Source organism: Rhinoraja longicauda, chromosome 28 (genome assembly GCF_053455715.1).
Source record: "Rhinoraja longicauda isolate Sanriku21f chromosome 28, sRhiLon1.1, whole genome shotgun sequence".
Lineage (NCBI taxonomy): Eukaryota > Metazoa > Chordata > Chondrichthyes > Rajiformes > Arhynchobatidae > Rhinoraja > Rhinoraja longicauda.
This window is the reverse complement of record NC_135980.1, coordinates 23,795,829-23,808,016: the sequence shown is the minus strand read 5'-3', so window position 1 is coordinate 23,808,016 and position 12,188 is coordinate 23,795,829. Positions and strand designations below refer to the sequence as shown.

Below are 12,188 nucleotides of genomic sequence, written 5' to 3'. Positions count from 1 at the left end.
AGTTTTGATTTAGTTTCGAGATACAGCGCGGAAACAGGCCCTTCGGCCCACCGAGTCCGTGCCGACCAGCGATCATTAGATTTTACAAACTTTTTCACACCAAGGGTGGAGGGTGTATGGAACGAGCTGTTGGAGGAAGTGGTTGAGGCAGGCACTATCGCAAAGTTTAAAAAAGTGGGAGGCACGGTGGAACAGCAGTAGAGTTGTTGCCTTACAGCGCTTACAACGCCAGAACCATTAACACTACTCTACACAAACTAGGGACAAATTGACATTTTATGTCAAGCCAATTAACCTACAAACCTGTACGTCTTTAGAGTGTGGGAGGAATCTGAAGTTCTTGGAGGAAACCAACATAGGTCACGGGGAGAACGTACAAACTCCGTACTGACAAGCACCTGCAGTCAGGATTAAACCCAGTGCTGTAAGGTAGTAGCTCTACTGCTACACCACTATGTCCTCTGGTTCTTGATTCCCCTACTCTGGGCAAGAGACTAGTAATCCTACACAAATCTTTCATATGAAGAAAGACTGGATAGACTAGGCTTGTACTCGCTGGAATTTAGAAGACTGAGGGGGGGGGGATCTTAGAACAGTCGTTGCTGTGCCTTCTTGACCAGCGCAGCAGTGTTATTGGACCATGTTAGGTCCTCCGAAATGTGAGTGCCCAGAAACCTGAAGCTGGACACTCTCTCCACACTGTCCCCATTGATAAAGATCGGGGCATATTCCCCGTTGTGTGACCTATGGAAGTTGATGATCAGCTCCTTGGTCTTGGTGGTATTTAGGGACAGGTTGTTATCAGAGCACCAGTCCAGCAGGTTCTGCACCTCCGCTCTGTATTTTGTTTCATCACCGTTGGTGATAAGCCCTATCACCGTTGTGTCGTCTGCAAACTTGACAATGGTGTTGGTGTCGAATGCAGGAACACAGTTGTGTGTGAATAGGGAGTAGAGCATGGGGCTCAGAACACAGCCCTGTGCATCCGTAAGTGCAGATGATTTATCTCTGATGCATTGGATCGCCACACTGTATATTTAATGGTGTCTCGGAGAAATGCCTGGAGGGTAGAGATAGCAAGCTCTCTAGTTAAAGCCGGCAGCCAACAGATTAAGACAGGGGTACTTTCTAGCCACGAACCGTGCAGCTGCACGAAATTAGTATGCAAGGACGACAGAGTCTTATCAGCGCGTTTGGTCTGTCATGTCATCCTGGGTGGAGCAGAAACGATCACAATAAGTCGGCTTGCAACTTCTGTAATTTGTAGAGACCATGTGCCCAGTCGGGGCAGCTGGGACGAGTGGTAGCTGCTGAAACATCGGCACAGAGCAAACAGCAGATGAAATAAAGCACACCACTCTGTCATGGTAAGTTCAGCCGTCCACATCACTGCCCTCGAAACCTATGGGCAGGAGTGTTGCTGTCTTAACTCTGTCTCATTGCACCAGTCAAGTAGAACGTGAGTTAAAGTGAACCACTGGCTATTATCTGACTGTTTGCATTGATAAGCACAGGTGACATTGAGATTATGCCTGCATCCAATGCTGAGGGAAATATTATTTAGCGTGCATATTTTTTAATTTAATTAATGCTTTTAATATGCATCTGTTGTCACGATTATGGGGCTTTTGTAAACCTGCCTTTGGAAATACTGTGTGGTAATATATCAGGATGGAGAAACACTGTTCGAAAGGAGGACTTGCTGTTCGAGAGGTTTTTATGCAAAATGTAAACGCGTGACTGTACTTTACAGCCACTTCTACATGTGTGCCCGGTGCTGGAAACACACCGGGCAATCAATGTTTACCAAACCCCATGCACTCCAGTGTGATCATGGCTAGATCAGCTGCTTTCAGGTTTTGATTGAGATTGTCATTGACCGAAGCTATTGAGATAACTTCTCTGCTCTACTTTCAAAACACTGCCACAAGGGTCTTTCACATCCACCTGAGAGTGAAGGCATTAGTTTAGTTTAGTTTATTGTCACGTGTACCGAGGTACAGTGAAAAGCTTTTCTGTTACTCCACTATCCACTCGGTGGAAAGACCACTACATGATTACAATTCAGCCGTCCACAGTATACAGATACAGGATTAAGGGAATAATGTTTAGGGAAAGATACAGTCCAGTAAAGTTCAATTAAAGATAATTCAAGGATCTCCAATGAGATAGATGGTAGGTCAGGACCACTCTCTAGTTGGTGATAGGATGGTCCAGTTAGAACCATAGAAAAATAGGTGCAGGAGTAGTCCATTCGGCCCTTCGAGCCAGCACCGCCATTCAATATGATCATGGCTGATCATCTAAAATCAGTACCCCGTTCCTGCTTTTTCCACATATCTATTGATTCCTTTAGCCCTAAGAACTAAATCTAACTCTCTCTTGAAAACATCCAGTGAATTGGCCTCCACTGCCTTCTGTGGCAGAGAATTCCACAGATTCACAACTCTCTGGGTGAAGACTTTTTTCCTCATCTCAGTCCTAAATGGCCTACCCCTTATTCTTAAACTGTGACCCCTGGTTCTGGGCTCCTCCAACATGGGGAACATTTTCCTGCATCTAGCCTTATATGTCTTATATAACATCTTATATGTTTCTATAAGATCCCCTCTCATCCGTCTAAATTCCAGTGACTACAAGCCCAGTCGACCCATTCTTTCATCATACGTCAGTCCCGCCATCCCGGGAATTAACCTGGTGAACCTACGCTGCACTCCCTCACTAGTAATGATGTGCTTCCTCAAATTAGGAGACCAAAATTGCACACAATACTCCAGGTGTGGTCTCACCAGGGCCCTGTACAACTGCAGTAGGACCTCCTTGCTCCTAAACTCAAATCCTCTCGCAATGAAGGCCAACATGCCATTAGCTTTCTTCACTGCCTGCTGTACCTGTATGCTTACTTTCAGTGACTGATGTACGAGCACGCCCAGGTCTCGTTGCACTTCCCTTTTCGTAACCTGACACCTTTCAGATAATAATCTGCCTTCCTGTTTTTGCCACCAACGTGGATAACCTCACATTTATCCACATTGTACTGCATCTGCCATGCATCTGCCCACTCACCCAACCTATCCAAGTCACCCTGCAGCCTCATAGCATCCTCATTGCAGCTCACACTGCCACTCATCTTTGTGTCATCTGCAAACTTGGAGATGTCACATTCCTGTGACCACGCAGGCTTTCTCCGGGCGCTCCGGTTTCCTCACACATTCCGTAGATGTGCAGGTTTGTAGGTAATTGGCTTCTGTAAATTGTATCTACTGTGCAAGATAGAACTAGTGTATGGGTGATCATTAGTCGGCGTGGACTCAGTGGGCCGATGGTCCTGTTTCAATGCTGCATCTCCAAACTAAAAACAACTATTTATTCTCTGTGTTCACTCCTTTCTTTTTCCATACCATTTTTATTTCTTCCCTTTGTCCCATCCTTTTCTTATTTCTCTGATCTCGTATCCCTCTCTCCATTATAATCTCCTGTGCTCCTCCCTCTCTCCCCTTCCTCCCCCAATCTACCCCTGTGGAATTCATCGCCACAGAAGGCTGTGGAGGCCAAGTCAATGGATATTTTTTAAGGCAGAGACAGATAGATTCTTCATTAGTACGGGTGTCAGTGATTTTTGGGGGGAAGCCAAGAGAATGGGGTTAGGAGGGAAAGATAGATCAGCCATGATTGAATGGTGGAGTGGACTTGATGGGCCGAATGGCCTAATCCTGCTCCAACCACTTATCAACCTATGAATTTACACCACCTCACGAAGGCAGGCAGGTGGGACTAGTGTAGCTGGGACATGTTGGCCGATGTGGGCAAGTTGGGCCAAAGAGCCTGATCCCACGCTGTATAACTCTATGACTCTACGACCACCACCCTCTCCACACTCCGTACACACATGCACTGTCCCATTCTATGCAACCTCCCTGTACAGGGTGTTAGGAATTTTGTTGTCGATAAAGAATTTAGTGCAAGATGGCAGGAGAGAAGATAAGGTTTGTCAACAAGTAGAGGTGGTGATAAACCAGATAGATGAAGAGATTAAGAGAGTGAGACATTTACGCCCAGTGCCACTGAAGATGCCAGGATAGAACTAGCATATTGGTGAGAGATGGTCGCCTTGCACTTGGTGGGCTGAAGGGCCTGTTTCCACAATGTATCTTTTTTTTTTAATGAAAATACTCCGAAGATGTACAGGTTTGCAGGCTAATTGGCTTGATATAATTGTAAATTATCCCTAGTGTGTGTAGGTTGGCATTAGTGTGCGGGGATCGCTGGTCGGCGATCCGTAATGTATCTCTTAAACTAAGCAAAACTACTGTGTTAATGCAAGCTCTTTAACTTCAGTAGATGGACACTGAAAAGCCTTGCACTGTAATGCAAGTAGAGGGAACGTAGGGGGAACAGAGAGAGAGAGAACTTCCCTTCCCTTGGTCTGATTTCCAATGACCAGCCAAAGATGCATAGATGAGCGAGGTTTGTCTTCCCCTGACACTGGGCGTACAGTAAACATCCCCCGTGCAGGGCGTGTAGAGTCCACAGGTCAGGTGATCGGAGCTAGTGTAGCAAGTTACAGCTGACTGTAGAAGAGGAAGTTGGCTTGTGCAATGAAACCTTTGACTGACTCTATTCCCAGTCTGCCGGTCACAACTGCATCACATAAAAATGTTTTGGCAGCCACTTGTTTTTGCGAGAGCTCACTGCTGAACCAAACCTTCGTCAGTCTGTTCCCCAGCAGTTGCAACACTTCTCTGCTTGGCAGCTCTCAGACGGAACAGAGGTTCACCTGCACCTCCTCCAACCTCATCTATTGTATCCGCTGCTCTAGATGTCAACTTATTTACATCGGCGAAACAAAGCGCAGGCTCGGCGATCGTTTCGTTCAACACCTTCGCTCAGTCCGCCTCAACCAACCTGATCTCCCGGTGGCTGAGCACTTCAGCTCCTCCTCCCACTCCCAGTCTGACCTTTCTGTCATGGGCCTCCTCCAGTGCCATAGTGAGGCCCACCGGAAATTGGAGGAACAGCACCTCATATTTCGCTTGGGCAGCTTGCAGCCCAGCGGTGTGAACATTGACTTCTCCAACTTTAGATAGTTCCTCTGTCCCTCTCTTCCCCTCCCCCTTCCCAGTTCTCCACCTTCCTGTCTCCACCTATATCCTTCCTTTGTCCCGCCCCCCTGACATCAGTCTGAAGAAGGGTCTCGACCCGAAACGTCGCCCATTCCTTCTCTCCTGAGATGCTGCCTGACCTGCTGAGTTACTCCAGCATTTTGAGAAATAAATACCTTCGATTTATACCAGCATCTGCAGTTATTTTCTTACTCAGACGGAACGATATCAGGATGTGGAAGTCTTACCTGGACTTGCAGCAGTTGGTGTCATTTGGTGACCCACCCACGCTGGTGCACAAGATGGTGGGTTTAAACCCCACTGCCGAGACATGAGGCACAACCTAACACAGGGGATAGATGTAGCTGCCCAGGTAACCCCAGGGAAAGATGGCGCCCAACCCAGGCGACAATGTGTGTGCTAGTCACTGAAGTGGATCTGCAATCGCACGTTAGTTCTGTTCAGTTTAGTTTATTGTCACGTGTACCGAGGTACAGTGAAAAGCTTTCGCTGCCTGCTAACCTGTCAGCCGAAAGACAACACATGATTACAATCGAGCCATTTACAGTCTACAGATCCATGATAAGGGAATAACGTTTAGTGCAAGGTAAAGCCTGTAAGGTCCGATGAAAGATAGTCCGATGGTCTCCAAAGAGGTAGATAGTAGTTCAGGACTGCTCTCTAGTTATGGTAGGATGGCCCAATTGCCTGATAACAGCTGGGAAGAAACTATCCCTGAATCTGGAGATGTGCTTGTTCACACTTCTATATCTTTTGTCCGGTGGGAGAGGGGAGAAGTGGGAGCGGCCAGGGTGGACTCATCCTTGATTGTGTTGCTGGCCTTGCCGAGGCAGCGTGAGGTGTAAATGGAGTCAATGGAAGGGAGGTTGGTCTGTGTGATGGTCTGAGCTGCGTTACATTGCACTGTGGCTACGAGACAATCACTCCACACTTTAAAATCTATACACCTACAGCAACATGTCTTACTTTAACTATGATAAACGTTATTCCCGTATCATGTATCTGTACACTGTGAAAGGCTCGATTGTAATCATGCGTTGTCTTTCCGCTGACTGGATGGCACGCAACAAAAGCTTTACACTGTACCTCGGTACACGTGGCAATAAACTGAACTGAAACGGAGGTGCTGTGTGGATTCAGGGCTCAGACTGATCACGTTTGGCCTACTGAAGTAATTGAGGCAGGAAAGTGGCATCTAGGTCAAAAGTCAGCCACGATCGAACTGAATAGTGGGGCAGAGAGGAGGGGTACAATAACTTTCAGTCCCCTTACACATGGGCTGCTGTAAAAGGTTTTAAAAACAAGGCTAGGGAGAGCACTGTACAAAAGTAAGGCGTTGCTTTCTTATGTCGGCGCCTCTCTCATTAATCTTGTTTGGTATCTCTCCGTTACAGGAATCAGTTTGGTAACACCCTTTCACTAGGTCAAGATCACACAGCAACCTAACTTTGCAACATCTTCAAACAAACAGATGTTCCAGTTTCCTAGAATTCAAGCTTGTTTTGTGGGTTTTATTTAACAACGGTGCAATTGAATTGCAGGCAAATTCAAGTTCATAACATCATAAGCTCATAAGTGATGGGAGCAGAATTGGCCATTCGGCCCATCAGGTTTACTCCGCCATTCAATCATGGCTGATCTATCTTCCCCTCCCAACCCCATTCTCCTGTCTTCTCCTGTCATAACCCCCGAGTCTCTGCATTAAAGTGAACATCACTTTTCGAGCAAACGGTGCTGGCTCGAAGGGCCGAATGGCCTACTCCTGCACCTGTTGTCTATTGCCCAAAAAGAGCAGTTTAGAGTTACAGCGCGGAAATAGTCCCTTCTTGCGCCGACCAGCTACCCCCCTACACCTTTAACACTGAAGCCAAATTAACCTGCAAACCTGTACGTCTTCGAGTGGAATCCGAAGCACCCGGAGAAAACCCACGCGGTCACGGGAGAACGTGCAAACTCCGCACAGACAGCACCCGCAGTCAGCATCGAGCCTGGGTCTCTGGCGTTGTAGGACAGCAACTCTACCGCTCCGGCAGTTAATGATAATTTGACCACCCCAGACATAACGAGGAGAAAAGGTACCACTGCAGGAAAGATTCTGCATTCCTATAGCCCCTTTCACCATACTCCAAAGCAGTTTACAGCTGGCGATGCACTGTTGAAGTGGCATCACTTTTGCACAGTAGCAAGGTTTGTGCACAGCATGTGAGGCGGCACAGTGGCGTAGCTGGTAGAGGGGTTGCCTCACGGCAGCCTCAGAGGCCCAGGTTCGATCCCGACATCGGGTTCAGTCTGTATGGACTTTGCACGTTCTCCTTGTGACCGCGTTGGTTTCTTCCGGGTGCTCCGGTTTCCTCCCACACTCCAAAGATGCACAGGTTTGTAGGTTAATTGACTTCAGTAAAAATTGTAAATTGGCCCTGGTGTGTAGGATGTAGGATGGTGTTTGTTTGCGTGGTGTAGGATTGTACTAGTTTGTAGGGATCGGAATTGGTGGATTCCGTGGGCCTGTTTCTGCGCTGCATCTCGAAACTATACTAAAACTTACTAATCCCTCAATCCACCTCAACCTCTTTTCAAAATGCCTTAAAGCTCCATCTTTGCCCACACGTTTGCCCAGCTGACATCTCCTTATTTGATCACAAAATGCTGGAGTAACTCAGCAGGTCAGGCAGCATCTCGGGAGAGAAGGAATGGGTGACGTTTCGGGTCGAGACCCTTCTCCAGACTGATGTCAGGGGGGCGGGACAAAGGAAGGATATAGGTGGAGACAGGAAGATAGAGGGAGATCTGGGAAGGAGGAGGGGAAGGGAGGGACAGAGGAACTATCTAAAGTTGGAGAAGTCGATGTTCATACCACTGGGCTGCAAACTGCCCAGGCGAAATATGAGGTGCTGTTGATGTTCATACATGTTGATGTCATGGGCCTCCTCCAGTGCCATAGTGAGGCCCAAAACACTAGGGCTTCCGAGATGTCCTCGTTTTTCAGGAAACGGGGCTTCCCCTCCTCCATTATAGATGAGGCTCTCACTAGGGTCTCTTCTACATCCCGCAGCTCCGCTCTTGCTCCCCCCCCCCCCCCACTCGCAACAAGGACAGGATCCCCCTCGTTCTCACCTTCCACCCCACAAGCCAGCGGATCCAACATATCATCCACCAACATTTCCGTCACCTACAACGGGACCCCACCACTGGCCATATCTTCCCATCCCCTCCCCTCCCCTCTCTGCGTTTCGCAGAGTCCGTTCCCTCCGTAACTCCCTGGCCTCAACTACCCTCAGTGGCAAAGAATTCCACAGATTCACCACTCTCTGTGTGGAAAAAAAAATTCTCATCTCGGTCCTAAAAGACTTCCCCCTTATCCTTAAACTGTGACCCCTTGTTCTGGACTTCCCCAACATCGGGAACAATCTTCCTGCATCTAGCCTGTCCAACCCCTTAAGAATTTTGTAAGTTTCTATAAGATCCCCCCTCAATCTTCTAAATTCCAGCGAGTACAAGCCGAGTCTATCCAGTCTTTCTTCATATGAAAGTCCTGCCATCCCAGGAATCAATCTGGTGAACCTTCTCTGTACTCCCTCTATGGCAAGAATGTCTTTCCTCAGATTAGGAGACCAAAACTGTACGCAATACTCCAGGTGTGGTCTCACCAAGGCCCTGTACAACTGCAGCAGAACCTCCCTGCTCCTACATTCAAATCCCCTCGCTATGAATGGCAACATACCATTCGCTTTCTTCACTGACTGCTGCACCTGCATGCCTACTTTCAATGACTGGTGTACCACGACACCCAGGTCTCGTTGCATCTCCCCTTCTCCTAATCGGCCACCATTCAGGTAATAGTCTGCTTTCCTGTTCTTGCCACCAAAGTGGATAACCTCACATTTATCCACATCATACTGCATCTGCCATGCATTTGCCCACTCGCCTAACCTATCCAAGTCACGTTACAGCCTCCTAGCATCCTCCTCACATCTAACACTGCCACCCTCTATTTTTAGAGCTGAGGCTTGGGTGTAATATCCTTCATTTTTGCTCGCAGATTGTCCGAGGTTGAAGCCAAAGAGACCACAGTTCTGTTGATATTCGCGGGCGACCACAGAGAGTCCTCCTCGCCCATTCCAACAACATGATCAATATCAGCGAGTGCCTGGCGTCGTTTGCCAGGCAGGAGTCCAGCATCATCCTGCTGCACTACAACCACACTGGCAAGTTGGCGAACAGGCGGGCGGCCGGAGAGGGCATGGGGCCGCTCAAGATCATCTTCATCGCGGTGAGTTGCGTGGTGGTGGTGGAGAACCTGCTGGTCTTCGTGGCCATCCTGCACAACAGGCGCTTCAGGAGCTGGGTGTACTACTGCATCGCCAACATCACCCTGTGCGACCTGTTGACCGGCATCGCCTACGTGGTCAACCTGTGCCTGTCTGGGGAGCAGACGTTCCGCATCTCGCCCACCGTCTGGTTCCTCAGGGAGGGGGTCCTGTTCTTCGCCCTGGCCGCCTCCACCTTCAGCCTGCTGATCACCGCCATGGAGAGGTACGCCACCATGGTCAACCCCTTCCCTTACGCGACGGCCAACAAGACCTACCGGGTGTACTGCCTGATCGGTGTGTGCTGGCTACTGGCCACCCTGGTCGGCCTTCTCCCGCTCCTGGGCTGGAACTGCGTCTGCCACCTGGACCAGTGCTCCACCCTGCTGCCCCTCTACTCCAAGAGCTACATCCTCTTCTGCGTGGTGATGTTCAGCGTCATCATCGTCGGCATCGTGGCCCTGTACGGCGGCATCTACCACCTGGTCAACACCAGCGCCAGGTCGGCGTCGAGCAGCAGGAGCCGCCTGAAGTCGGTGCGGCTGCTCAAGACGGTCTTCCTGATCGTGGCCGCCTTCGTGGTCTGCTGGAGCCCCCTGTTCGTGCTCCTCCTCCTGGACTTCTTCTGCGACTCGCCCCTGTGCGTCAGGCTGCACGCCATGGAGTGGACCATCACCCTGGCCGTGGTCAACTCGGCCATCAACCCGGTCATCTACTCCTTCGGCAGCGAGGAAGTGCGCAGGGCCATCCTCCGCATCCTGTGCTTCTGCCTGGTCAAGGCCGGCACCCCCTTGCCCTTCCTGGCCCGAAGCGAGTCCGTCCTCAGCGGCTCCACCGACAGCTCCTACAGGATGAGGGAGAGCTTCCGAAATTCGAAGCTGCTGAGCCCCAAGAAGACCCTGCCCAAGTCGGAAGAGCTATGAGTCCCCCCGGGAAACCCCCCTCGTTAGTCTCACCTCCACGACAGCCTCGTTAGTCTGGGTTGGAGGAACCGCCAAAGCCTACCCCCCCCCCCAAAACCGTTTCCCAAACGCACCAAGTGCCCGAGTAACTCAGTGGGTCAGGCAGCATCTCTGGAGGACATGGATGGGCGGCAGGTTTGGGTCGGGACCTTTCTTCAGACTGGATCATAGTGGGAACAGCACTTCACACACTGGGGTTGAGTAGCTTAGAAACCAACGCTATCGACATTGAATTCTCCAATCTTCGCCAAACATATAAAATTCTTAAGGGGCTGGAGAGGCTAGATGCGGGGAGATTGTTCCCGATGTTGGGGAAGTCCAGAACCAGGGGTCACAGCTTAAGGATAAGGGGGAAGTCTTTTAGGACCGAGATGAGAAAACGTTTCTTCACACAGAGAGTGGCGAGTCTGTGGAATTCTCTGCCACAGGAGGTAGTTGAGGCCAGTTCATTGGCTATATTCAAGAGGGAGTTAGATGTGGCCCTTGTGGCTAAAGGGATCAGGGGGTATGGAGAGAAGGCAGGTACAGGTTACTGAGCTGGATGATCAGCCATGATCATATTGAATGGCGGTGCAGGCTCGAAGGGCCGAATGGCCTACTCCTGCACCTATTTTCTATGTTTCTAACCAACAACCCCCTTCCGTCTTCTCTGTACCACTTCTGGATGTGCACCCATTTCTCCCACTCTCCTGCCTCCCTTCCTCCCCCTCCCTCTCCACTCCCACCCCCACTGTCTCCGTCCCCATCCCCGTCTCCCGTCCCCTCCCACCAACATCTTTCCCTCTGGCCTCACACTTCTCCTTATCTCACACCATTTTGTCTCCTTTTCACATCTGGCCTTTGTCCACCCATCTGCCGATCAAACAACCTTCTCTTGCATCCACCCATCACTTGTGAAGGAAGGCACAACAGATACTGGTTTACACCAAAGAGAGTTCTTTGTGCCTATCTTCCATCCATCACTTGCCAGGTTTTCTACCGCCCCTGCCTCTCTTCCAACTTCCTCTCCCCCTCTACTAAAACAAGTCTGAATAGACAATAGACAATAGGTGCAGGAGTAGGCCATTCGGCCCTTCGAGTCAGCACCGCCATTCAATGTGATCATGGCTGATCATTCTCAATCAGTACCCCGTTCCTGCCTTCTCCCCGTACCCCCTGACTCCGCTATCCTTAAGAGCTCTATCTAGCTCTTTCTTGAATGCATTCAGAGAATTGGCCTCCACTGCCTTCTGAGGCAGAGAATTCCACAGATTCACAACTCTCTGACTGAAAAAGCTTTTCCTCAGATAGGCCCCGACCTGAAATGTGGCCAGTCCATGCCCTCCAGAGATGCTGCCTGACCCTTTTGAGTTACAGTCCAGTGCAGTATTGAAGGAGCACAGCCCAGGGAGAGGAGCCACCTTTCTTTGATATCAGGCATGGGACAAGTGGCATGGTGCTGCTTTGGGGAAAGGATGTGGAAATGTTGCCTGGTGATGCCACCGTGAAGTGTTTTGAGACTTTTTTTTGCTGACTATATTTTCACGATTGGATGAATCCAGGGCAATTCTCTCAGTAAAAAATTGAGACTGCAGATGCTGGAATCTGAAACGAAACAGTGGTGAATTCTGGAAGAACTCAGTCGGTTAACAGCGTCGAAGGAAAGCGACCCAGTTATGGTGTCGGTGGCCAGGCAAACTTCCTCAGAATTATTGGTATCTGAGGCTGGCTCTGTCAGTTGCTCTGTTAATCTTATCACCCAGTTTGCAGAAGGGTCGGTGCTGGCTCGAAGGGCCGAATGGCCTCCTCCTGCACCT

The 12,188-nt window shown here is 49.7% G+C and overlaps 1 protein-coding gene across 1 annotated transcript; it reads left to right on the top strand.

Moving 5' to 3' along the window:
* Positions 1 to 1,292: 1,292 nt before the first annotated feature.
* Positions 1,293 to 10,889, top strand: s1pr4 (sphingosine-1-phosphate receptor 4). Its single transcript, XM_078423714.1, has 2 exons — positions 1,293 to 1,367; positions 9,163 to 10,889. Exon 2 carries the CDS (start codon positions 9,250 to 9,252, stop codon positions 10,351 to 10,353), a length of 1,104 nt encoding a protein of 367 aa, XP_078279840.1. The 5' UTR covers positions 1,293 to 1,367; positions 9,163 to 9,249; the 3' UTR covers positions 10,354 to 10,889.
* Positions 10,890 to 12,188: the final 1,299 nt, after the last annotated feature.

Coding starts and splice junctions, on each gene's coding strand:
- s1pr4 (XM_078423714.1), top strand. CDS start 9,250: ATGATCAATATCAGCGAGTGCCTGGCGTCGTTTGCCAGGCAGGAGTCC.